General features: G+C 46.6%; 1 protein-coding gene across 2 annotated transcripts; it reads left to right on the top strand.

Moving 5' to 3' along the window:
• Positions 1–826: 826 nt before the first annotated feature.
• Positions 827–24,611, top strand: LOC143981410 (mechanosensitive cation channel TMEM63B-like; the record flags this gene model as incomplete). 2 transcript variants are annotated; one of them, XM_077479238.1, is given in 5 exon segments in its annotated part: positions 827–1,046; positions 14,634–14,713; positions 21,961–21,999; positions 22,309–22,399; positions 24,574–24,611. In XM_077479238.1, coding segments are annotated over 5 exon segments (446 nt in total), but the record flags the coding sequence as incomplete, so codon positions are not given.
• Between the last annotated feature and the right edge of the window lie 2,736 nt (positions 24,612–27,347).

The following is a 27,347-nucleotide window of genomic DNA, read 5'->3' as shown; positions in this document are numbered from 1 at the left end:
CATTGATAAGTACATGTTAGGTTAGATGGGATGGGGGGGGGTGCGATTTTGCAAACTAAAAGGGTGCAGTGACTGAAAAAAGGTTGAGAATCGCCGCTGTAAACATCAGACCAATCACAAGATCCCAACAAGTTCATCTTTGATGTGTGGCTTGCTTTGATTAAAGCTGGTCTCTGTTCTAAAACAATATCCTCTAAATCATAGATCTGCAACAGCTGGAGGGCCGCTAATTGCATAAACTACAAGTCCCATGAGGCATAGCAAGACTCTGACAGCCACAAGCATGACACCCAGAGGCAGAGGCATGATGGGACTTGTAGTTTTGCAACAGCTGGAGGTCCGCTAATTGCATATCCCTGCTCTAAATCCATCCATCGTGTATTCTTCATGAATCTCGGTGAGCTTTGTGTATTTCTTCAGATCTGTGCAGTAATCCAGTGTGAGACTTCCTGTAATAAAGACCGCTCACTACTGCTCGCTCTCCTTGTGCAGCTTGACTGGTCTTGTCTCCGCCCCCTCCTGTCGTTTTTTCTGCAAGCAGCCTGTAGTGGGTGGAGCCTGCTGGGTCCCTCCCACAGCTCTGCTCTCTGCACAGTGATGATATCATTGCTATTTTACAATGTAATATATGGGTTTGCAAAGGTATTTTTAATACAATTCAATTTAATTTATATCCTTTGCGGCCAACAAGGAATCTATTTGAATGAAAATTTTGTGTGGCGGAGTTCAGCTATAAGCATCGCTTGTATTCCTGCTCCCGTCTCACGCGCAGCGCTCTTGTCATATTATGATTCCAATTACTGATTTCTTTGTATTTCTCTCACAGGGTGAATAATGATAAAGGAACCATGACCCCCTTCTTCCTGGGCACGCTGGCCTCCATGGGCACTACCTCTGCCTCTTCCTGTGCCGGAGCCGAGTGCAATGGCACCGGTACAAGCACAAGAGACTACTGCTACAGCGCACGTATCCGCAGCACCGTGCTGCAGGGCCTGCCGTTCGGTGGGGTGCCGACTGTCCTCGCTCTGGACTTCATGTGCTTTCTGGTAAGTTAGCAGCACTGTGCTTTATGCCGATGGTGTGAGTCTCTATCATGAAAACCAGTGACTTGTAAATGTGATCCGGGGAACGCTGATACTGGACTCTCAGAATGTCTGCCGAGTTTTGTTTTATATGTTAGATAATCTGCTTCAGAGAGAGAGACTGGGAGGGCTATTTTCAGGGCTTCTGGGAAGGACTGGGCACTCTTGTCGCATGATTCTGTGTTGGGCAACCTCCCTCTTATTCTTTAGCATGTTTTCCATGTTTAGCACCCCCTGCCGCTGACGCCCCGGCGCTGAGCTCCCCCTGCCGCTGACGCCCCGGCGCTGAGCTCCCCCTGCCGCTGACGCCCCGGCGCTGAGCTCCCCCTGCCGCTGACGCCCCGGCGCTGAGCTCCCCCTGCCGCTGACGCCCCGGCGCTGAGCTCCCCCTGCCGCTGACGCCCCGGCGCTGAGCTCCCCCTGCCGCCCCGGCGCTGAGCTCCCCCTGCCGCCCCGGCGCTGAGCTCCCCCTGCCGCCCCGGCGCTGAGCTCCCCCTGCCGCCCCGGCGCTGAGCTGCCGCTGACGCCCCGGCGCTGAGCTGCCGCTGACGCCCCGGCGCTGAGCTGCCGCTGACGCCCCGGCGCTGAGCTGCCGCTGACGCCCCGGCGCTGAGCTGCCGCTGACGCCCCGGCGCTGAGCTGCCGCTGACGCCCCGGCGCTGAGCTGCCGCTGACGCCCCGGCGCTGAGCTGCCGCTGACGCCCCGGCGCTGAGCTGCCGCTGACGCCCCGGCGCTGAGCTCCCCCTGCCGCCCCGGCGCTGAGCTGCCGCCCCGTGACCCCTGACAATGCTGCCGCCCCGTGACCCCTGACAATGCTGCCGCCCCGTGACCCCTGACAATGCTGCCGCCCCGTGACCCCTGACAATGCTGCCGCCCCGTGACCCCTGACAATGCTGCCGCCCCGTGACCCCTGACAATGCTGCCGCCCCGTGACCCCTGACAATGCTGCCGCCCCGTGACCCCTGACAATGCTGCCGCCCCGTGACCCCTGACAATGCTGCCGCCCCGTGACCCCTGACAATGCTGCCGCCCCGTGACCCCTGACAATGCTGCCGCCCCGTGACCCCTGACAATGCTGCCGCCCCGTGACCCCTGACAATGCTGCCGCCCCGTGACCCCTGACAATGCTGCCGCCCCGTGACCCCTGACAATGCTGCCGCCCCGTGACCCCTGACAATGCTGACGCCCCGTGACCCCTGACAATGCTGACGCCCCGTGACCCCTGACAATGCTGACGCCCCGTGACCCCTGACAATGCTGCCGCCCCGTGACCCCTGACAATGCTGCCGCCCCGTGACCCCTGACAATGCTGCCGCCCCGTGACCCCTGACAATGCTGCCGCCCCGTGACCCCTGACAATGCTGCCGCCCCGTGACCCCTGACAATGCTGCCGCCCCGTGACCCCTGACAATGCTGCCGCCCCGTGACCCCTGACAATGCTGCCGCCCCGTGACCCCTGACAATGCTGAGCTCCCCCTGCCGCCCCGTGACCCCTGACAATGCTGAGCTCCCCCTGCCGCCCCGTGACCCCTGACAATGCTGTGTCCCCCGAGCATCCCCTGCCGCTCAGTGACCCCAAAGTATCCTGTGATAACCAGAGACCCCTGAGTATTAGGCCTCATACACACGAACGTTTTAAAAAACGGGCTGTAAAGCTAGTAACACCACCTGGGGAAAAAAGCAGCGTTAAAAACGCGTTTTTATTAGCATTTTGATTTGGCGTCGATTCGCGTTTAACGTTGTTTTTAAGCGTTAACGCTAAGGCGCGTTTAAAAATAAATAAATAACATCCCTCTGCTATTTACAAAAAAACGTCAGTATATCGTTAATGCGCGTTTTGAGCTTTTTTTCGGTGTCAAAACCGCTCTAGCGCTGGAGCCTCCGAAGGTGCTGGTCCTTGTGTGTTGTTTTTTTTTTTTTTTTTTTGGAGCTTAAAAACGACCATGCCTGTTACAGCTCAAAAACGCCATGATGTGTATGAGCCCATTGAATAACATGGAGTTGCCTTCTTAAGCAGCAAAAAAAAGCTCAAAAAAGCTGCTGTAAAAACGTCAGTGTGTAAAACGTCTAAGGTCGAAACAACTAATCGATTAATCGACAACTAATCGATTATGAAATTGATTACTATTTTCATAATTGATTAATCGGCCACTAACATAATGGGGTTAAAAAAAAAAAAAATTAGCCCTTTATAGTAAAAAAAAAAAAAAAAAAAAAAAAAATCGCTACTGTAAATATTACTTTCACTGTCCCATAGTAAAAAATTAAAGCGGCGGTCCACCCTAAAGTGGAGCTTCCACTCATTGGAACCCTCCCCCCCTCCGGCGCCACAATTGGCACCTTTCAGGATCAGCAAGGCTCCACTTCCTGATCCCCATACCCAAGATGGCGGCGGCAGCACCCGAGAGATGATCGAGAGATCGGCTTTGGGTGCCGACATCGCGGGCGCGCTGGGCGGGTAAGTGTCATTATTTTAAAAGTCAGCAGCTGCAGTATTTGTAGCTGCTGGCTTAAAAAAAAAAAAAAAACGGCGGAACTCCCGCTTTAACCCCTTACAGTAGCGATTATCTGTTCTTTTTGTACTAATTTTAGTTTTTTTAACCCCCATTATGTTACTAAACATCTCAGGCCTGGGTCACACCTCTGTGTTTTTTGATGCTTTTTGCAGAAACACACTACAGTAGGGCTGAAACAACTGATCGATTATGAAATGAATGGATTACTCTTTTCATAATCGATTAATCAGCCAGTAACATAATGGGGTTAAAAAAAACTAAAATGAGCGCTTTATCCACTTCAGCCCCGGACCATTTTGGTGGTCAAAGACCAGACCACTTTTTGCGATTCATGCGCTGCGTCGCTTTAACTGACAATTGCGCGGTCGTGCGATGTGGCTCCTAAACAAAATTGACGTCCTTTTTTTCCCACAAACAGAGCTTTCTTTTGGTGGTATTTGATCACCCCTGCGGTTTTTATTTTTTGCACTATAAACAAAAATAGAGCGACAATTTTGAAAAAAAAACATTATTTTTTACTTTTTGTTATAATAAATATCCCCCAAAAATCTTTTTTTCCCTCAGTTTAGGTCGATCCGTATTCTTCTACATATCTTTGGTTAAAAAAATCGCAATAAGAGATTATTGATTGGTTTGCGCAAAAGTTATAGCGTTTACAAAATAGGGGACAGTTTTATGGCATTTTTATCAATATTTTTTTTTTTTGCTAGTAATGGCAGCGATCAGGGTTTTTTTTTTTAATTTTTTTTATTGTGACTGCGAAATTGTGGCGGACACATCGGACATTTTTGGGACCATTGTCATTTATACAGCAATCAGTGCTATATAAATGCAGTGATTCCTGTGTAAATGACACTGGCAGTGAAGGGGTTAACCAGTGGGTGGCAGTGTAGGGGTTAAGTGTTCCTAGGGGCGTGTTACTAACTGTTGGGGGCTGAGCTTTAATTTAGTGAACACTGATCTCTGCTCCAATCACATGGAGCAGAGATCAGCGTCACTAGTTGCTAGGCAGAATGGGGAGATGCTGTTTACAACGGCATTTCCTCGTTCAGCCGCTCCGTGAGACTATCGCGGGTATGCCCGCGGCGATCGAGTCCGCGGGACCCATGACCGGACTCACGGGGGTCCCGACCAGCAATACTGTAATATTTACAGTAATGATTATTTGCTATTTTTGTACTTTAGCCGGTTCCTGACTGGCGCACGCCGATGTACGTCGGCAGAATGGCAGGGCGGCAAATTTAAAGGGACGTACGGGTACGCCCATTTGCCTGCCCGCGCCATTCTGCTGACGTACATCGGCGTGCGCCGGGCGGGAACTGGTTAAAGTACAAAAATAGCAAATAATCGTTACTGTAAATATTACTTTCACAATTCTACAGTTAAAAAAAAAAAATGAACCCCTTACAGTAGTGATGATCTGCTTTTTGTTGTAGCATAAAGGGCTAATTTTATTTATTTTTTTAACCCCCGTTATGTTACTAAACATCTTAGACCTGGTTCACATCTTTGTGTTTTTTTGACACATAGATCATTTACATGGTTTCCTGTGGGATACGTTCGTTCACATCTCTGCTTTTTTTCAGCCGCTGTGTATTTGGAAACGGTCAGGGACTTTTTTTTTTTTTTTAACGCAAAACAATTATTATTATTTTTTTTTTTTGGTTCAATGTACTTCAATGGAGAAGCTGCAGAAAAGCTTGTAATGGGTTTTGCGGCAATTTGTGTGTTTTTTTTTTATTTTTTTTTTATTTTTTTTTTTAATCTGCCCAACAACAAATTGGCCAAAAAAAAAATGCCAAAACTCAAATCGCAGCAAAATCACATGAGCAAAAATCAAAAGGCACAACAAAAAGCACAGTAGAAACAGATCAAAAGCAAACTGCATACCAAGCCTTATCATCCACTGTCTGAAAAATTCCTTTCACCGAGCAGTTTTCCCATTTCCAAATTTTCCCGTCACTGAGGTTGAAAATTAACATCAATTTGACCCCCACTAACGATTAGAAAATCGAATAAAACGTTCTTTAAAATTACATTTTTTTTTTTTTTTCAGGGAAGATCTCCTCTAATAGTATATATCTCTTCTGTCTGTTGTTCTCAGAGTGGATTAGAGATTTTGCTTTCTAACCATATAGTTGGTTATTTATATTTACCACTGCATAGAGATTTAAGAATATTTTTTTTTTTTTTACTTTACAAAATTTACTAAATTATACACCACACTTTTTTTTTTTAAGGTTATTAACAGATTAATCGAAATAATAATCGGCCAACTAATCGATTTATGAAAATAATCGTTAGTTGCAGCCCTAGTCTGTAATGTACCTAACTTTCGGTTTCCTCTGGCAGAACCTGAGTCACCGTTCTGCTGCAGCAGCTGCTGGTTATTACTCAGCCAGGTCCATGTCATCTCTTCTTCAGCTGATTGAGGTGTCACCAAGCACCATCGCCCCCCCCCCCCCCATCATTCTATGACATCAGAAGGATCAACATGACTCACCCATTGGAGAAAGAAGAATATCACCCGACCTTCATCTATTTATTATAATAATGGGAGTTTAAATCTGACCTCCGGCCTTCCCTTCAGTCTTGCACAGTTGTACAGGATCCTCTCCTGGACTGAAATTGCTTTCCTGGATTTCACTGCACACTGTGAGCTCCTCACAACTTGCTTTAGAAACTGCAACAGGTCAGATAGAGCTCCGCCTTATTTCCTGGCTGCAGGATATCCAGCATCATCTAGCACTTTCCTCCCCCAGCCTGACTGTCCCTCACCCCCTCCCCCCCCCCCCCTTTTATTCATTGGATTTCAGTTCTTTAAATCATGGAGGCTCGGTATCAGATATGGATGTTACCTAGGATGGTCTGTATGTAAATGCAGCCCACTCCCGCAGACTGACATCCGCCCATCAATGCATTTTTGATATTTGCATAGCTCCTCCCAAAATCCAGCCTACTGCTTGCATCAGGACTGAGGGCTCTTGGGAGGAGTACTGAGGCCGGGCGCTGTGATGTTTTCAGAAAGTTATGTACAGTACCCTGCCCAGGGCCGTCTTTAACATTGATTGATTGGACCCTGGGCAAACATTTTCTTGGGCCCCCCTACATGCAATTTCGCTCTCCACATGCTTTGAGACATACATCAAAATAGCAGCTAGACTCCAAATCAGTTTACTGAATGAGATCAGGCAACGATTGCCATTTGTTGCCAGAGGTTACAGTGTATCATTACCGCTCACTGACTGGCTGCTAGAGGTTACAGCACACATTATGGGTCACTGTTTATTTTCTAGAGGTTACAGCACATGACTTTTGCTTGTTGATTGGTTGTTAGAGATTACTGTACCTCAATACTGCTCACTGCTTGGTTGCTAGAGGTTACTAGACATCTATACCACTCACTGATTGGTTCCTAGAGGTTACTGCATATCCTTACCACTCAATGATTGGTTGCTAGAGGTTACAGCACATCTCCTCAATGCATGCACACCATTGACTGGGGAGGTGAGGGGACCCATCAATAGACAGAAAACTCCTACGGTAGGAATCCTAGGACTGTTGGGATCAGTGGCAGTGCTGGGGGAGGGGGCGTTTGGATCAGTGGCAGTGGGGTGGGATAGGATTAGTTAGGAGGCAGTACACTGGCTAATTCTGAATCATGTAGAGCAAAGATCGGCAGCATTAGTAACAGAACTTCACATTGAGATATCGGGACACAGCATGGGACTAAATCTTCAAGGGATAAGGGAATTTAAACCAGGATAGTTGGCAAGTATGATGCAGCTGCTTTGGGCCCCACAATAATGATGGGGCCCAGGGTAGCTGCCCCTTTTTCCCTGCCTTAAAAACTGTCGTGACCCTGCCAGTTATAAAGATTAGTGTTAAAGTGGTTGTAAACCCTCCCCACAACTTTGTCCCATGTAAATCAGCATAAAAAACCCCTAATGAACACGGCTTGTAGATATCTCCTTACTTAATATTGTTGTAATCCTTTTTGTTCTTTAGAATGAAGTCACTGAGCATGCCCAGATCTCCCCTGATTTACGGCACACTCTCTATGTGCTTCCCTATCTGTTATCAGGACTAGGGATGAGCCGAACACCCCCCGGTTCGGTTCGCACCAGAACTTGCGAACGACCCCCGCTTTCGGTACGAACGTTAGAACCCCATTGAAGTCTATGGGACTCGAACGTTCGAATTGGAAAGTGCTAATTTTAACGGCTAATATGCAAGATACTGTCCTAAAAAGGGTTTGGCGACCTGCCTCCTGCCTCAGGGGACATGGGTCACTGCAAAAAAAAGTTTTAAAAACTGCCGTTTTGGCGGGAGCAGTGATTTTAATGACGATTAAAGTGAAAAAAAAAAAGTGAAATATTCCTTTAAATATGGTGGCTGGGGGGTGTCTGTAGTATGCCTGTGAAGTGCCACGTGTTTCCCGTGTTTAGAACAGTCCCTGCACAAAATGACATTAAACGGAAATAACACCATTTAAAACTGCTTGCGGTTTTAATGTTATATCTGGTTCCTGCAATATGGTTGAAAATTATTGAGAAACATGGCATGGGTAGCCCTCCCTGCCCATTACCAGCCTATTTGGGTCTTGTACGCATATTAAGGGGAACCCCGTACCCATATTAAAAAAAGGAAATGCGTGTGGCCCCCAGGCCCTATATACTCAGAACAGCAGTATACAGGCGGTGCAAACAAGACAGGGACTGTGTAGGTTTGTTGTGTTAAGTTGAATCTGTTTGTAATTTTCAACTGGTACATTTTTAAAGTGTAGCTCCAGTCAAAAAAACTATTTTTAAGCTTTTTGGAAAACATAGGGAAGGGTTATCACCCCTGTATAATTTGTTTTGTCGTCCATCTTTTTTCATCTCACTTGCTGCTGTCTCCTTGCGTTTGCAAGTAGGAGATGTTTGTAAGTTGGATGTTTGAAAGTAGGGGCCTGCCCTATATTATAGCGGTATGTACTGGGTACAGAGCACGCAGACAGCACGCACTATCTCCTAACACTACTGACTGCAAGCTCTATTATTAACCACTTGTTAGCCCAATGTGTGCATAAAGTGAAAGATGAAGTTATGCTGAGTAAATAGATATCAAACATGTCACTCTTCAAAATTGCACATGCCCGTGGAATGGCGCCAAACGTCGCTACTTAAAAAATCCCCATAGGCGACGCTTTAATTTTTTTTTTTACTGGTTACATGTTTTGAGTTGCAGAGGAGGTCTAGGACTAGAATTATTGCTCTCGCTCTAACATTCTCGGCGATACCTCACATGTGTGGCACATGCGAGCACATGGGGACATGGGCGCTTTAATTTTTATTTTATTTTTTTATTGTTCATTTTACTTTATTTTAGTTTGACATTTTTTTCCCCAAAAATATATTTTTGATCACTTTTATTCCTATTACAAGAAATGTAAACATCCCTTGTAATAGGAATATGGGGTGACAGGTCCTCTTTACAGTGAAATCTGGGGGTCAATATGACCCCACATCTCACCTCTAGGCTGGGAAGCCTGAAATAAAAAATAAAAAAAAAGATTCTGGCTTTGATCGTACTGGCGAGTTGGTAGAAGCACCGGAGGGCGGTGAGGGGTGGGGGGCGTCTATGGCTGGGTATTTCAGGGTATCACCGAGTATGGCTGGGTATGGCAATTTATGGCAGGATATTACAGAGTAATAGCAGGGTACTGCAGAGTATTGGGGGGTACTACAGAGTAATGGCAGGGTACTGCAGAGTAATGGCAGGGTACTGCAGAGTATTGGGGGGGTACTGCAGAGTATTGGGGGGGTACTGCAGAGTATTGGGGGGGTACTGCAGAGTATTGGGGGGGTACTGCAGAGTATTGGGGGGGTACTGCAGAGTATTGGGGGGGTACTGCAGAGTATTGGGGGGGTACTGCAGAGTATTGGGGGGGTACTGCAGAGTATTGGGGGGGTACTGCAGAGTAATGGCAGGGTACTGTACTGCAGAGTATTGGGGGGTACTGCAGAGTAATGGCAGGGTACTGCAGAGTAATGGCGGGGTACTGCACTGCAGAGTAATGGCGGGGTACTGCACTGCAGAGTAATGGCGGGGTATTGCAGAGTATTCACTGGTACTGCAGAGTATGCACTGGTATTGCAGAGTATTGGCAGGGAATTGAGGGGTTAAATTCGGTGAGCAGCGATGTGGGCACTGCAGATGCAGCCCACATCGCTGCTGACACCGATCTCTTTCCCCTCCGCTGTACCGATCGGTACAGAGAGGGGAGGGAGGAACCGGCGTCATAACATGACGCCGGTTTGTTTCCAAGTGATCACTCCATCATTTGACGGAGCAATCACGTGGTAAACGGCCGCTATGAGCGGCCGTTTACCGTGATCCGTGATGCGACCCGGCGGTCACGGATGCTCTCGAGTGCGCACACCTCGGGGCACGCGAGAGCAGAATTCTGGGAGGCCGTTAATTAACGGCCTCTCAGAGTTAAACAACCGCCCTGAAGCCGTTAATCGGCAATGGGCAGTTGTTAAGTGGTTAAAGCTAGATCACTAGCTATATAGGTGAGGTGAATATAGTGGTGTATACTGCAGTCAGGGCACAGACAACAACCACTACACAGCAGCAAGATAGGAAATCAGCCAAAAACGATTGGTGTGTACTGTGTTGAAGGTACACAGAACACCCACTGCTTCAGATGCTAAGTAACACACTACACGAGGCCGCCTCAAAGGCGGCCTTATATAGTGTGGGGCGTGCACTACACAGCCTGAGCTATGATTGGCCACAGGCAGGATGCCTGTGGCCAATCATGGCTCTCCTCGCTGCCGGCGCTGCGATTGGCCAAGCATGCGGGGTCACAGTGCATGCTTGGCCAATCATGGGGCAGCAATGCACTGCGCCACCGCAGTGCATTGTGGTCCGCGCGCGCGTCACTCGAATTTTGACGCGAACGGCCCAAACGTTCGGAATTCGCCGAACAGCCAATGTTCGAGTCGAACGTACGTTCGACTCGAACACGAAGCTCATCCCTAATCGGGACTTCCTACGGCACACAACACTGAACTCCCAGGAGACTTCAGAATCATTCAGAGCTTCCTCCTACACACCATGTGACATGACATGCAGTGTAAACTTGGCCATTACTGCAGTCTTATCAGCCGAAGCTGATAAGACTACAAAGGGAAACATTAGACATCGGCACAAGTAAATACTATGGAATAAAAGAAGTCAGCTATGAACAGGGAAGCAGGGTTGCCATAGAAACGTTGGATTGAGAAGGAGGCTTGGTTAACAGTACAGGAAGTGCTCAATGTAAGGGCGGAAATGCACTCCACTGTGGACTCAGAAAACAATACTTAAGATGGCGCTGCCTAACCCCTGGAAACAAGTTTTTTAAAGTTTTAAACAGTAAGTAATATGCGATTTGGGCTGGATTACAGTGGCTATAGTCTGATAATTACTTATTATAATGGATTAAATGAAGAGAAGCATTAGAGTGGGAGAGTTTACTTCCTCTTTAAGGGGGGACACCCCTGACAGGCGACGTCAGCTCCTCCCGAGTGCGGCGTCTAAGTGACAGCTTTACAAGAGGACTCTGCAAGGAGAGATGGGCCGGAGACCTTTGTTTCCCCTGGACTATTTTTGCTTCTAGCTGTCACCGCAGCCGTTGGGGTTTGCCCGAGCAAGGGGTTGCTGGAGCAGGAGATTCAAAGAGGAAGCAGTTTGCTGCCTGCGAAGAGGTCAGGGCAGACAACAGGCATGAAGGTAGTCAATATCCAGGCGGTGGGTGAGGCAGGTGGCAGGCATGAGGTTATCGGGGTCCAATCAGAGGAAAAGACAGGCAGCAGGAACGGGCGCAGACTACAACAAAGGCTAGAGAAGAATGGTAAGGTGATCTGGGTAATCAGAACAACAGTCTCGTGTACAAAAAAGCTGGTTAGATGACACAGCGTCAGCTGCCAGAAAGTCTCGGGGTCCAACTAGAGGTCAAGGCTAGCGGTAGACGACAAAGCAAACAAGATCCATGTGTAGGTCGAGGCAGGTAGCAAGCAAGGTTAGTCATGGTTAAAGTTGGAGGTTGAGGCTAGCTGCCAACAAGAGCAACCAGGGTCCAAGTAGAGGTTAAAGCTGGCGGCAGATAAAAGAGCAATTGGGGTCCAAGTAGAGGTTGAGTCTGGCTGCAGACAAGAGAGCAGTCTTGGTCCAACTAGAGGTTCAGGCTGGTGGCAGATGAGAGCAATCGGGGTCCAAGTAGAGGTCGAGGCTGGCAGCAGACAAAAGAGTAATCTGGGTCCAAGTAAAGGTAGAGGCTGGCGGCAGGGAGCAATTGGAGTCCTAATAGAGGTTAAGGCTGGCAGCAGACTAAAAAGCAATCTGGGTCCAAGTAGAAGTTGAGACTGGCGGCAGATAAGAGCAGTCGGGGTCCAAGTAGAGGTCGAGGCTGGCGGCAGACGAGAGCAATCGGGGTCCAAGTAGACGTCGAGGCTGGCGGTAGACAAGAGAGCAATCGGGGTCCAAGTAGAGGTCGGCGGTAGCAGCAGATGAGAGCAGTTGGGGTCAGTCAGGTTCGAAGCAGGTTAGAGATTAGTGATGGTCCAATTAGAGGCCGAAGCCGACGTCGGGCAAGAGAGAATTTGGGGTCCAAGCAGAGGTCTAGGCAGGCAAAGCAAATAGCAGGAATGGGAAGAGGTGACAACAAAAGCTGGAGAGAAGGGCAGGTGTTTCCGGGTCAGCCATGGGCATTTAGAACAACAACCTGATGCACAAGGTAGCTGGTAAAAAGGCACAGCACCAACTATCAAAAAGGAAGGCAAATAAATACCCTCAAAGTCACTGTGACCAGCCATGGTCAGAAGACCACAAGCCGCCAGGATGCACACACGTAACCTGCTGCGGACTGACAGGACAGGTCATGCGCCTGGCTGTGCATACCCGAGTCCTTGTAACTAATGTTTTCAGAGACATTCATGTAGAAACTAATGGGGTGACTTTGTATGCTGGCTGCAAGTTCCATACACGGCTATGCTTGCTGGTAATGGAAGCAATGATGCTGCCCTCTTGTGGCCAAAGAGAGGCATGGCAGTAACTTGTTTATATATATATATATATATATATATATATATATATATATATATATATATATATATATATATATATATATATATATATATATATATATATATATATATATATATATATATATATATATATATATATATATATATATATATATATTTTTTTTTTTATATATATATATATATAGTATGGATAACTGGAGACAACTGATTGTGTATTCTTAATTTTGGCACAAAATTTTCTAAACTTTAAGAGCCTGCATAGGCATAAACAGAAGTGAGGGGGGGTAGTAGATATTAAATCGTAAGTATGTATAAATCTGCAGTTTTACTGTCCTGGCATTCTGTTTATTCCTTGATTGAGCTCTTGCAAGTATCTGTTGCCAGTAGGGCTGCAACTACCGATTAATATCATAATCGATTAGTTGGCCGATTATTGTTTCGATTAATCGGTTAATTACCTTTAAAAAAAAAAAAAAAAAGTGGGTCAAATTGATGTTCATTTTCAACCACAGTGATGGGAAAATTTGGAAATAGAAAACTTCTCAGTCAAAGGAATTCTCAGACAGTGTTTGTGGTTTTCCTTCAGAAATTACATTCATTTTAAAAACAGAATGTTAAAAACAAGTGAAAATTTCAAACAAAATTCTTTCATTCAGCGAATGTACAAAGATTTTTCGTCTGAATATTCTCATCTGCAAATTGATCGGTGTGACCAGCATAAGGCTCGGTGCACACCTACGCAGTTTGCTTTTGATCTGTTTCTGCAGTGCTTTTTGCTGTGCGTTTTTGATTTTTGTGCACGTGATTTTACTGAAGTTTGCCTTTTTGGGCAGATTAAAAAACACAAATTGCTGCAAAAATGTGTTACATGCTTTTCTGCAGCTTCTCCATTGAAGTATATTGAACCAATAAAGCACCGTTTTGCATTTTTAAAAGTCCCTGACCCTTTCAGATGTGAACGTGTTCCATAGGAAACCATGTAAATGAACTGTAGTGCGTTTCTGCAAAAAGCACCAATAAACACATAGATATGAATCGGGTGTAAAGACGTTTAGTAACATAATGGGGGTTAAAAAAAAACTAAAACAAGCCCTTTATAGTAGAAAAAAGAAGATCTGACTGTAAGGGGTTCATTTTTTTTAATTTATTTTTTTACTGTAAAATTGTGAAAGTAATATTTACAGTAACGATTTGCTCTTTTTTGTACTATAAAGGGCTCATTTTAGTTTTTTTTTTTTTAAAGTGGTTGTACACCTTTACAAACCACTTTGACCTACAGGTAAGCCTAGATTAAGGCTTACCTGTAGGTCCAAGAAATATCTCCTAAACCTACACGGTTTAGGAGATATTTGCCAAAACACAGGCACCGCTGTCTACGGTGATATGCCGCGAGTGGAGGCTCCCGTGCGCATGCGCGGGAGTGACGTCATCGCGGCTTCTACGAATGACAGCGGAGGAGCGGCGAGACCCACGAGAAGATGGATGCTCCGGAATACAGGGGACAGCGGTGACTTCGCTGGCTCCTGTGTCAGGTAAGTGACACATAATGGACTACTATGCGATGCACTATGTTGTACTATGCGATGTACTATGTTGTACTATGCGATGCATAGTAGTCCATTATGCTTTACCTTTGCAGGAAATCAAAGAGGAAGTAAACTCATCAGGGTTTACTTCCTCTTTAACCCCATAATGCTACTGGCCTATTAATCGATTATGAAAATTGTAATCGATTCATTTCATTATCGATTAGTTGTCGATGAATCGATTAGTTGTTTCAGCCCTAGTTGCCAGAGAGAGGTGATAATTCTTTGAGCTTTATTACCTCCCTGTGGGGCTCCCAAAAAGAATGACAGAGATGAGAGTCACAAAGCTGCATTGTGTGTCGTCTCTCTGGATCCTCTCCATGTACAGAGGCGTGTTGAGAAGCTCCTTACAATCCCATGTTGTGTCTCTCCAGGCCCTTCTCTTCGTCTTCTCCTTCTTGAGGAAAGTGGCCTGGGACTATGGGCGGTTGGCGCTCGTCACCGATGCCGACAGGTAAGACGTGTGACCGTCGCCACGTTGCGGCCTGCCTACTTGTATATGTTCGCTTTCTTTCGTTGTTACTTATTGCTTCCAGCTGCAAACGACATTGGGCCATTGAGGTTTGCAGAAAAGATTCAGAAATGTTCTTCTTGTACAATCCCATATAAAACCAACAACATCCGGTGAGGCACCCAGCTGGAGAAAATCTGAAGAGCAGGGGAGATCAGCTTACACTGCAGCCGTTCATTAGAACACGCCCCTCCCCCCTCTGTGCTAGCAGTACTTTGAAATCCTTGAGTTGTCCCCGCGCACGCCAGCCGCGCAGGACTGATTGGAAATCTTATAGACTTTTGGCAAATCTACATTTATTATTATACGCGACCAACAGTTTACACAGCACTTTACAATGCACGGGGGGGGGCAGCACAATTACAATACAGTTCAATACAGAAGGGCCCGACTCGTAGAGCTTACATTCTAAAGGTAGGGGGTGGTACAAGAGGTAATAGATGCAGGGAATTATTTGATGGTGGTGGCTCAGGGACAGTTGTTGGGTGGGTGTGGGATAGACTTCCCTGAATAAGTGAGTTTTCAGGGATCTCCTAAAGGTGGACAGGTTAGGGGCTGATCGGATATACCGGGGCAGGGAGTTCCAGAGGATGGGAGAGGCTCTGGAAAAGTCCTGAAGACGAGCATGAGAGGAGATAACAAGGGATCTAGAGAGCAGGAGGTCCCGGGAGGAGTGGAGGGGACGATTTGGGCGATATCTGCAGATGAGGTTGGTGATGTAGATGGGGGGGCGATGTTGTGGATGGCCTTGTATGTTATGGTTAGTATTTTGAATTTTTTACGGTGGGGGAAGGGAAGCCAGTGAAGGGATTGGCAGAGAGGAGCAGCAGTCACGGAACGATTAGTGAGGTGTATTAGTCTAGCAGCAGCATTCATAATAGACTGAAAGGGGGAGGAGCCTGTGTAAGGGTAGGCCATTAAGGAGAGATGCTCGATCAGAGATATTGGGGAGTAACGGAGACATTCTATACCTTGCATTGAAGGTGGTACCCAGTGAGGTGCTCTATGGGAAATATTAGAGCGGGATGAAGAGATGATGTACAGTATCTCACAAAAGTGAGTACACCCCTCACATTTTTGTAAATAGTTTCTTCTATCTTTTCATGTGACAACACTGAAGAAATGACACTTGTCTACAATGTAAAGTAGTGAGTGTACAGCTTGTATAACAGTGTACATTTGCTGTCCCCTCAAACTAACTCAACACACAGCCATTAATGTCTAAACCGCTGGCAGCAAAAGTGAGTACACCCCTAAGTGAAAATGTCCAAATTGGGCCCAATTAGCCATTTTCCCTCCCCGGTGTCATGTGACTCGTTAGTGTTACAAGGTCTCAGTTGTGAATGGGGAGCAGGTGTGTTACATTTGGTGTTATCGCTCTCACTCTCTCATACTGGTCACTGGAGGTTCAACATGGCACCTCATTGCAAAGAACTCTCTGAAGATCTGAAAAAAAAATTGTTGCTCTACATAAAGATGGCCTAGGCCAGTGATGGCGAACCTTGGCACCCCAGACGTTTTGGAACTACATTTCCCATGATGCTCAAATACACTGCAGAGTGCATGAGCATCATGGGAAATGTAGTTCCAAAACATCTGGGGTGCCAAGGTTCGCCATCACTGGCCTAGTCTATAAGTAGATTGCTAAGACCCTGAAACTGAGCTGCAGCACGGTGACAAAGACCATACAGCGGTTTAACAGAACAGGTTCCACTTAGAAGAGACCTCGCCATGGTCAACCAAAGAAGTTGAGTGCACGTGCTCAGCGTCATATCCAGAGGTTGTCTTTGGGAAATAGACGTATGAGTGCTGCCAGCATTGCTGCAGAGGTTGTAGGGTGGGGGGGTCAGCCTGTCAGTGCTCAGACCATATGCCGTAGGCTGCATCAAATTGGTTTCTATGGCTGGCGTCCCAGAAGGAAGCCTCTTCTAAAGATGATGCACAAGAAAGCCTGCAAACAGTTTGCTGAAGACAAGCAGACTAAGGACATGGATTACTGGAACCATGTCCTGTGGTCTGATGAGACCAAGATAAACTTATTTGGTGTCAGATGGTGTCAGGCGTGTGTGGCGGCAACCAGGTGAGGAGGACAAAGACAAGTGTGTCTTGTCTACAGTCAAGCATGGTGGTGGGAGTGTCATGGTCTGGGGCTGCATGAGTGCTGCCAGCACTGAGGAGCTACAGATCATTGAGGGAACCATGAATGCCAACATGTACTGTGACATACTGAAGCAGAGCATGATCCCCTCCCTTCAGAGACTGGGCTGCAGGGCAGTATTCCAACATAACGACCCAAACACACCTCCAAGATGACCACTGCCTTGCTAAAGAAGCTGTGGGTAAAGGTGATGGACTGGCCAAGCATGTCTCCAGACCTAAACCCTATTGAGCATCTGTGGGACATCCTCCAACAGAAGGTGGAGGAGCGCAAGGTCTCCAACATCCACCAGCTCTGTGATGTCATCATGGAGGAGGGGAAGAGGGAGTCCAGTGCCAACCTGTGAAGCTCTGGTGACCTCCATGCCCAAGAGGGTTAAGGCAGTGCTGGAAAATAATGGCGGCCGCACAAAATATTGACACTTTGGGCCCAATTTGGACATTTTCCCTTAGGGGTGTACTCACTTTTGTTGCCAGCGGTTTAGACATCAATGGCTGTGTGTTGAGTTATTTTGAATGAAATACTTGTATAGCGCACAATGCGAACTGAATCGCCTCTAGGCGCTGTGGCGAGCTTTGATCATCTGCTAAAAGAGGAAGGTCTTGAGTTTTTTCCTAAAAGCCAGGTGATTTTCTTCCAGGCGGATGTTTATTGGTAGAGCATTCCATAGCCGAGGCCCTTGGACAGCGAATCTCCGATCCCCCTTGGATTTATACCGGGCTTTGGGCATGAGGAGGAGGTTTTTGTTGGCTGATCGAAGACTGCGGTTTGGTGTGTAATGATTTATTTTCTCCATTAGGTATTGCGGAGCTTCTCTATGCACGCATTTGTGGGTGAGGCAAAGGGTCTTGAACGTGATCCGATTTTTTACGGTTAGCCAATGTAAGCTCCTCAGTGAAGGAGAGATGGATTCCCAGGGTTTTTTTCCTGTTATCAGCCTTGCCGCCGTGTTTTGGATCAGTTGTAATCGCGCAAGTTGATATTGTGGTAATCCTATGTAAAGCGAGTTTGCGTAGTCCAGTCGTGAATTAATTATTGTTCCAACTACCACTGCTTTGTCATTCTTTGGGATAAAAGGGATGAGTCTGCAAAGCATGCACAGCAGATGGTGAGATCGACTGACTACAGATCCTATTTGCGCATCCATTGACGTTTGTGTGTCTAATATAACCCCAAGACTCTTCGCTTTGGTCTTTGGGGAGATAGTCTGCCCAAAGACGGTTGGTGGAGACCAGGAGGTTTTGGTTGCGGGCTTATGATTTGGGTGTAAGATAAGAAGCTCTGTCTTTGATTGGTTCAGCTGGAGGGAGTTGGTGGTCATCTAGTCCTCTATTGATTTGAGGCAGTTTTCAAGTTGTTGTTGGTGATCTTTTTTTCCATTGATCCGGAAATAAAGTTGTGTGTCGTCAGCGTAAGAGTGGAAGCCGAGATCTGAGCATCTGATGATTTGAAGGAGTGGGCGAATGTAAATGTTGAAGAGAACGGGTGACAACGGAGAGCCTTGAGGGACTCCGCAGGTGACTGCCCGAGTTTCGGAGAGGAATTTTCCTAGTTTCACTGTCTGTGACCGATTTCCTAGGAAGGACGCGAACCAATGGAGATCTATGTCTTGGACTCCGGCTACTTCTGTGAGGCGGACGAGTAGAGTATTGTGATCTACTGTATCAAACGCTGCACTTAGGTCTAGCAGTACGAGGAGACACGGCTCTCCGTCATCTGCTGCTTCGAGGGCGTCATCCCAAATCTTGAGGAGCGCTGTTTCTGTTCCATGACACGGGCGGAAGCCTGATTGCAGCTGGTCCAGGAGTTTGTGAGTATCCAGGTGAAGTTGTAGCTGATGTAGCTTTCTCCATGATCTTAGAAATGGTTTTGAGGCTTGTAATTGGCCTACGGTTGTTTGGATCCTGAGGGTCCAGGTTTGGTTTCTTGAGTAGAGGTTTGACGATGCCTTGTTTGAGGATGCTGGGAACAATCCCTTCATGGAATGATCGGTTTACGAGGTGGGTTATGGTTGGAGCCACGATGTCGGAGCATTCTTTCAGTAGTTTTGTGGGGATGATGTCAATAGGTGAGGTACTGTCACGCAGTTTATTAATGATGTTTTTTGGGGTGTCTACGGTAATTGGGGATAGTGAAAATTTCGGCGGTTGCGGTATGTTGGTGCGGACATCCTCTTTATGTATTTGCTGGCTGAGGTTGGATGTTTTCTTCTGACAAATTGTTTCCCTGATGGTTTTGACTTTATCGATGAAAAAATCCGACAGTTTGTCACAGTAATCCTGGGATTCGCTTTCTGGGGGTTCTAGGCACACCGGATTCATTGATGGATTAACCAGTTTAAACAGTTCCCGTGGTTGGTTTGTGGCCGTTGAGATTGTATATGAGAAGTGGTCCTTTTTGGCTTTGAAGATTGCTTTCCGATAATTCTCTGTCAGACCTTTGTAGTTAAATAGGTTTTCCTCGGTGGGATTTCTTCTCCATGTTCTTTCCGCTCTTCTGCGTTCTTGCTTTAGTACGGAGAGGGAGCTATTAAACCATCCAGCATTTTTCTTCCTGATGAGAGCCCTGGGTTTTGGTGCTACCGAGTCTGCTGATTGCAGTAATGCCTTGTTCAGGGAGTTGAGTGTTTCCTCCGTAGAGTGGTTTAAGTTTATTGTAGTTATCTTTTTGGACAGAGTGGTTTTGAAGGCTTCGGAGTACAGTTTTTTATGCGATCTGGTCCAGTGCGTTGTTGCAGGTTTCCGTTTTGCGTTGGTGATGTTGGTAGCGATTTTGAATTTGATGGCGTGGTGATCCGTCCATGGCAGAGTTATGTTGTCGAGTATGTTGACGTTGATGTTCTGTTTGAAAATGAGGTCCAGGGTGTGTCCTGACCCATGCGTGGGAGTCTTTATCAGTTGCTGTAGACCCAGTTCTTCTAGTTGATTGATGCAGGCAGTCGCAATGGGGTCTTTAGGCTCATTTGCCCAAAGGTTGAAATCTCTGAGTGCCAGGAAATTTTTGAATTTTAGGGTGTGCATTGCAAAGGATTCCGTGAGGGGTGAAAGAAGATTGGACTTTGGTCCCGGTGGTCTGTAGCACAGTAGAATATGAGTGGTGTCATGGGGTGTTGGTTGAAGATGTAGCGTCAGGGTTTCCATAAAAGGCACTGAGTTCTGAGATGATGGTTTAGTGAGATCCAGGTGACCTTTAAAGATCACTGCTAGGCCTCCTCCTTTTTTCCCTATCCGGTGTTCGGTTAGGATCCTGTAGTTTTCCGGCACCAATTCGGTGAGGATGGTGTTGCAGTCAGAGGTTAACCAGCTTTCGGTGATGAAGAGGCAGTCTACATTGTTCTCGATGATGAAGTCGTGTACTTCCAGTCTATGTTTGACTGCAGACCTGGCGCTAATCAAGGCGCAATCTAATTGTAGTGGTCGAGTAGATGTCTTCCTGTGGTTGGGAGCTGCTTGTCGTCCGGTTTTTAATAGTTGTTCTCTTTGAAGTATTTTTTGTATGGAAGATGGCAATGTGGTGTTGATGTTCCTTAGTCTGTGCAGAACTTCAGCTGAGTGTTTGAAGTAGCACATGGTTTGTGGATGCTGTTGATGGTACTATGGGCCTAAGATGATGATCCTGATCAGGGTATTGATCCTGAGGTGGGGCTAGGTATCAGACTTGCCGCCGTGCTTGAGGCTATTAGCGCGCAAGTTGATCAGGGGATGCCTGTATGGATGCGGAAGGAGTTGTTGTATTCTGTTGCTGGCTGTTCCAGCTACCTTTACTTAAGGTGAAGGTCTCTGCTCAGAAAAGAAGTCTGGCTGTGATCTGGAATAGTCGTCCTAGGATATCGTAAAAAATGGAAAGGAGGCCGGAGGTAGGGGTATGCTAACCTATGGTTGTTCCTGATTGTTCCAGAGGAAGGCGAAAAAACCCCTGACAGTAGCAGCCAAACGCACCAGTGGGGCAAAAATTCCTTCCTGACCCCCGTAGGCGGTCGGACGGAGTCCCTGGAACAATCACTGAGGGGGGGGGGGGGGTGGAGGTGCGCGCTTACCTGGCTGCGGTGGTCCCTGTTAAACACTCTGGTTCCAGTGAATCTGGCTTGCTGTCAGCCTGACGTTTCTGGAAAGCTGTCTGGTTGCCCCTTGCAGTGAGATCTTTAAAATGGAGGGGAGGATGGATGTAGGATAGAGGTTAGAGACTCCTGTCTTAACTCCTGTTTTCAACTCCTGGTTGTTAACTCTCCACTTGTGTTCACAAAATCCACATGCAAGACACCATCAGGGAGCAAGCTCCTGGAGGAGTTTGTATAACTACCTTTTATACACCTGTGCACAATTAACCCCTCCCCTAATTTGGCAGGAAGAAAGAGGTAAAAAAAAATGCTGTTTAAAAAGTGTCAGAAAAAAGGTCTTTTAAAAACTGCTAGCAAATGTATCAAATAAAGGAGGGGATTTTGCGGTAACAGAAAATGTACACTGTTATACAAGCTGTACACTCACTACTTTACATTGTAGACAAGTGTCATTTCTTCAGTGTTGTCACATGAAAAGGTAGAAGGAAAGATTTACAAAAATGTAAGGGGTGTACTCACTTTTGTGATATACTGTACCTCTCTACAGAGGGTGTCTGTGGAATTGCATCCCCATGTGTAAGGTGATATTGGATGAGAAGACCTGGCTCACCATCAGTAATCCAATTTCTCCCAAAGGTGCTCAATAGGGAGGAGGTCAGGGCTCTGTGCAGACCAGTCAATTTGAACCACAGTCATGGTGGAACAGAAAAGGGTCTTCACCAAATTGTAGCCGATTGTGCTCCTCTGACCTTCTGGTAACAATGTCTTTTGTATACGGAGCATTAACCATAAACTTCACTGGAAACTCCCGAACTCCATCATTTGGGGGTTCACATACTTTTGGCCATATAGTGTATGTATTTTATTCTCCTCTTGCTGTTGGGGGTGACCCCCCCTCTCCCCCATTAGGGACGTGCCGTGTGTTGGTCATTGTGCCATGTAACGTGTCTTGTGTTTTTGTGTTCCTGTACCCAGGCAGAGACGGATGCAAATTTCCCGGGTGGAGCGAGAATAGTATGTTCCCTGTCTGTGTGTTGCTTTTCCTCACTAATAAGGACTTGATTATTTTTTTTCCGCAGCTGCGGTTCTCTCTAACCCGATCTTTGGATGCATGCAGAGTGTCTCTCCATCTCTCCTCCATTCTTCTCTCTCCCCCTCTCTCACCTATTGTATATATTGTATTATGACATCATACAGGGGTCCTCCTTCCTGCACACAGTTCTGGTTCTGATTTTAATCTGCAGTTTTCTGAGTGATTTAACCCTTTCCTCTCTGCACACACATTAGTATTTCTTGCTGATGTCTTTTTGTTCTTTGTTATAGTGTGGCCTCGGCCATGCACTCCGAGAGCCATGACCGCTACGAGCGACTGACCTCCGTGTCCAGCTCGGTGGACTTTGACCAAAGAGACAATGTGAGTACGGCTCTTTTATAAGTGGGGACGTTTTTCTGTGTGCACTTTTATTTATATATAAAAAAAAGCCTTTTCACTTTTTTTTTTTTTTTTTTCATCCTTTGCCACATCTCAATGCTGCTAATTCCCTCCAGCCTTTTTGCAGCCACTACCTGTTTGCATTCACTCTAGTGTTAGCTGCATGGCAATTCTCAGAGCGGGTTTCCTGATGGTGACAACAGTAGGCCATGCCTGCATACTAGGCATTGAAATGGCCTTATGTAATCTCCATTGGAAGCCAGGGTGACAACACAGGAGCGCAATTGGGAGACAGAATGTTGTCGCCCAATAACAGGAAATGCCTGAACAATTCCCTCCATGGCAAGATCACCAGGGGTTATTTTAATGAAACTGCACATTTTTAAATGTTGAAAATGTCATGACTATAATGAAGCCTCTATGACGGTGGTCTCCAAATTGCAGCCTGGGGGGCTGGGTAAAGCCTTTTGCTTGCTTGTATCATTTGTCAGCAACATGGGCCACTATTTACCCCCCCCCCCCTTTTACTGACATCAATGATGGAGCACTATTCTCCCCCCCCCCACTAAGGCCACCAGTTGGGCCACCGGTGGGGGGCACTATCCCCCCCACTGGCGCCACCGGTGGGGGCACTTTCCCCACCCACTGGTACCACTGGTGGGAGGCACTATTCCCCCCCCCCCACTGGCACCACCGGTGGGGGGTACTATCCCCCCAATGGCGCCAAGGGTGGGGGGTACTATCCCCCCAATGGCGCCAAGGGTGGGGGGTACTATCCCCCCAATGGCGCCAAGGGTGGGGGGTACTATCCCCCCAATGGCGCCAAGGGTGGGGGGGTACTATCCCGCCAAGGGTGGGGGGTACTATCCCCCCAATGGCGCCAAGGGTGGGGGGCACTATCCCCCCCCCCAATGGTGCCAACGGTGGGGGCACTATCCCCCCCCCCCCAATGGCGCCAAAGGTGGGGGCCACTATTTCTCCACCCACTGGCACCAGGGATGGGGCATTGCGCCAGGACATTTTCTTCTCCCACTGTCCACAGTCCAGCCCCCCTAAAGTTTGAAGGACAGTAAACTGGCCCTTTATTTAGAAAGTTTAGAGACTCCTTCTCTATTAGGTCTTGGGGCTCATTCACTCTAGTGGTTGAGGGGCAGTAAAGCCCTACAGTTGAACAACATTTTTATCGGATGTGATTAAAAATCACGTCCGATTGAAGAGGCTACTGATGGTGGAGCATAGCAGTCCAGGCAACTGAGGAGCATACCGAAGGCTGCGCCAAGGCACAGGAGTCATGGGGGGGGGGGGACACAGGGCACACTTGGAGAGACAGTGCACGTTGCAGACATGGGATGCAGGTGGCACAAAGACACTGAATCGGCAGAAGGGTTGGGTTATTTGGCACAGAAGACTTAAGACTCACTGCGGAACATGCTGACACTTTAGCTATTTATGTGAACAGCAATCTTCTTCATGAGGCTAGCACTCTGGGTAAAACCCAAGAAAGGCTTGCTGATAAGGTGGTAGCACCTGCCCTCCTGTATGGGGCACAGGCCCCATAAGTTCATGGGGGGGGGGCCTAGAGAAGTAGGTGTGGGCGCAGTTACTGGAACCAATCCCCCATGGCCCTCCCTGTGTTTACAAGTGCTTCAGTTTATGAACGGGGAGCCTCTGTATAGAAAACTTCCTGTTCATTCAGTTTGCAGCTAGCGGTTTTTGAGGAACCTGCGTCCTCTCTCTGCCTCAACAGTGAGACTGTGTGTGTCTGTTTAGACCCCTGATATTTCACCAAACCTCACAAAAAATGTAAAAAAAATGTTGTGAAAAATAATTCATCAAAACATACTTAAGGTCTTATTCATGCAGGTTTTCTAGTTGCATGAATAAGTGGTTTGTTCATGAGGCTGGGAGCCGCCTGTTGGGTTTGGTTCACTGTTCCTGCCAGCTAGGCTGTACGGGCCTCCCTGATTTCTAACCGCAGTCCTGAACCCAAGAGTTCCGGTGCTGCACGCTGTGGAGAGGACCTGGCCTTGGATCCCAGTAGAGGTGTGAGGGTTACATTGGGTCTTTATGACATCCAGCGATAACGATCTTTGTGCGGTCCAGTTGTGACTCGGAGTGAGGATGACTTTGTGTGTTTTTTGTTTTTTTTCTTCCAGGGTTTCTGCTCCTGGCTGACGGCAATCTTCCGGATAAAGTGAGTTTCCGTCTCCTAGACCGCCACATTAATTGGGGGTGGTGGTTGAGTGTTTATTCTCATGGCTTTACATACGATCAGAGAAGAGGGCTTTGAAAAATGTAAAATTGTGTGACAGATCAGAGCCTGACCTACATATCCAACCAAATATCTCTGTACTACCCTCAATATTTATATGAACTCCCAAAATGCAAGAAATTAGGCTACAAGGCTCATTCAGGTCACGGGTATATTGTAACCCAGCCTTTCTCAACACAGAGGAACCCTTGAAATAGTTCTCTGGTGTCGGGGAACCCCTGCTAAAAATTAGAAATCTACAACTCCTGATACATTAGTGTGATGGTCAGTGGGAAGAATGGTCCTTACACTTGTGGTCATTGGGAAGAATTATCTCCTTACAGAGAGCTAAAAAGATCAATGGTGTGAGTGTGAACTTACCTGAGAGGCAGAAATTGCCCAATGCTGAAGGAACCCCTACAACCTCTGGAGGAACCCTGGTTGAGAATCACTGTTGCAACCACTTGCCGACCAGCAATACATATACAGTGGTGGTTTGCAAGCGGTTTACTGGGATTATGGCTGAAGCTATCCGCCATAACTCCGGTATTTTTTAACTGGTGATTTCTTAGCCGTTGGATCGCTTTCAGAAGCAGCGGGAAGGGTGGCCACCAAGCCCAACCCTTCCCCCCCCCCCCCGTGTGTTTCTTAGTCTTATGCCGCGTACACACAATCGGAATTCTCGAAAAAGTTCGGATGGTTTTCCCGACGGAATTCGGCTCAAGTTGTCTTGCCTACACACGGTCACACCAAATTCTGATCGTTTAGAACGAGGTGACGTACAACACGTACGACGGGACTAGAAAAAGGAAGTTCAATAGCCAGTAGCCAATAGCTTCCGTCTCGTAGTTGAATCTGAGCATACGTGATTTTTGGCGTGTCGGAGTTGCATACACAGGATCGGAATTACCGATAGAAAGTTTTTTCGTCTGGAAAATTGAGAACATGCTATCAATTTTTGGCTGGCGGAAATTCTGACAGCTAAATTCCGATGGAGCATACACACGGTCGCATTTTCCGATGAAAAGCTCTCATCGGTCTTTTTCTGGCCGGAATTCCGATCGTGTGTACGCGGCATTACAGTTTTTACCGGCACATTTGGGAAACAATCTGTCTGGCCGCGTGTCTGGCCATAAATTGTCTCTGATCGCCTCTATGATCTTGGTGGACTGGAGCGACGTCTAGGACCGAAGTAAACAATTGTGTGTTTTTTGCTTTTTTTTTTTTTTTAAAAAGCAAAAGATCACATTTAAAAAAAAAAAAATGTTTTTATTTTTTATCTTTTGTGTTTAAAAGTACAGGAGAGATTTGGGTCTTTTAGACCTCAGATCTCTCCATGAAGAGGACCTGTCATCGCTTATTTCTATTACAAGGGATGTTTGCATCCCTTGTAATAGGAATAAAAGTGATCAAAAAAATTTTACAAATAAAAAATAAATAAAATTAAAGCACCCTCATCCCTCAGTATTCTCATGCAGAAGCGAACGCATGCGTAAGTCGCATATGTAAACGTTGTTGGCACCACACATGTGAGGTATCACGGCGAACATTAGAGCGAGAGCAAAAATTGTAGCACTAGACCTCTTCTGTAACTCTGAACAGGTAACCTGTACTAAAAAATTTAAAGCGTCGCCTATGGAGATTTTTAAGTGTCGTAGTTTGTCACCATCCCACGAGCGTGCACAATTTTAAAGTGTTACACGTTGGGTATCTTTTTACTCGGCGTAACATCATCTTTTATATTTTACCAAAAAATTAAGTTATAGATATTATTTTTTTGCATTAAAATACATTAAAGTGTATTTTTGCCAAAAAAGTTGCGTTTGGAAAACCACTGTACAAATACCATGTGACATAAAAAAAATTGCATAGTTCGCCATTTTATTCTCTAGGGTCCCTGCTAAAATATATATATCACACACACTTATGCTCATAAGTTTACATACCCTGGCAGAATTTGATTTCTTGCCCGTTTTTCTGAGAATATGAATAACACAAAAACTTTTCTTTCACTCATGGTTAGTGTTCGGCTGAAGCCGTTTATTATCAATCAACTGTGTTTACTCTTTTTAAATTATAATGACAACAGAAACTACCCAAATGATCCTGATCAAAAGTTTACATACCCTGGTGCTTTTGGCCTGATAACATGCACACAAGTTGACACAAAGGGGTTTGAATGGCTATTAAAGGTAACCGTCCTCACCTGTGATCTGTTTGCTTGTAATTAGTGTGTGTATAAGGCGGGGTTCACACTGGTATTGAAAACTCAGACATTGGGAACTCATGTCGCATGACGTGTGAAAATCAATCTTTCCCTATGGGAGCCATCTTAACTGGTTCAATACAAGTCGGTCCGACTTTGAAAATGCTCCCTGCACTACTTTGGTCCGAATTTAATCCTACTTCAGCCCCTTAAATATCTCTGAAATCGGATCAAAGTCGGATCGCCATCTTAACTGACCCAACCTTGGCATGCGACTTGTGCTCTGAGGATCTTTAAGGGCAACTCCACGCTAAATTAAAAAAAAAAAAAACTGCATGGGTTCTTCCTCCAAGAGCATACCAGGCCCTTTGGTCGGGTATGGATTTTCAGGGGAACCTCCATGCCAAGAAAAACGGCGTTGGGGGTCCCTCCCAAAATCCACACCACACCCTTATCCGAGCACTCAGCCCGGC

This window comes from Lithobates pipiens, unplaced genomic scaffold, assembly GCF_037356315.1.
Source record: "Lithobates pipiens isolate NorthernLeopardFrog02 unplaced genomic scaffold, aLitPip1_a1.2 Scaffold_152, whole genome shotgun sequence".
NCBI lineage: Eukaryota > Metazoa > Chordata > Amphibia > Anura > Ranidae > Lithobates > Lithobates pipiens.
This window is presented reverse-complemented; position numbering and strand designations above follow the sequence as displayed.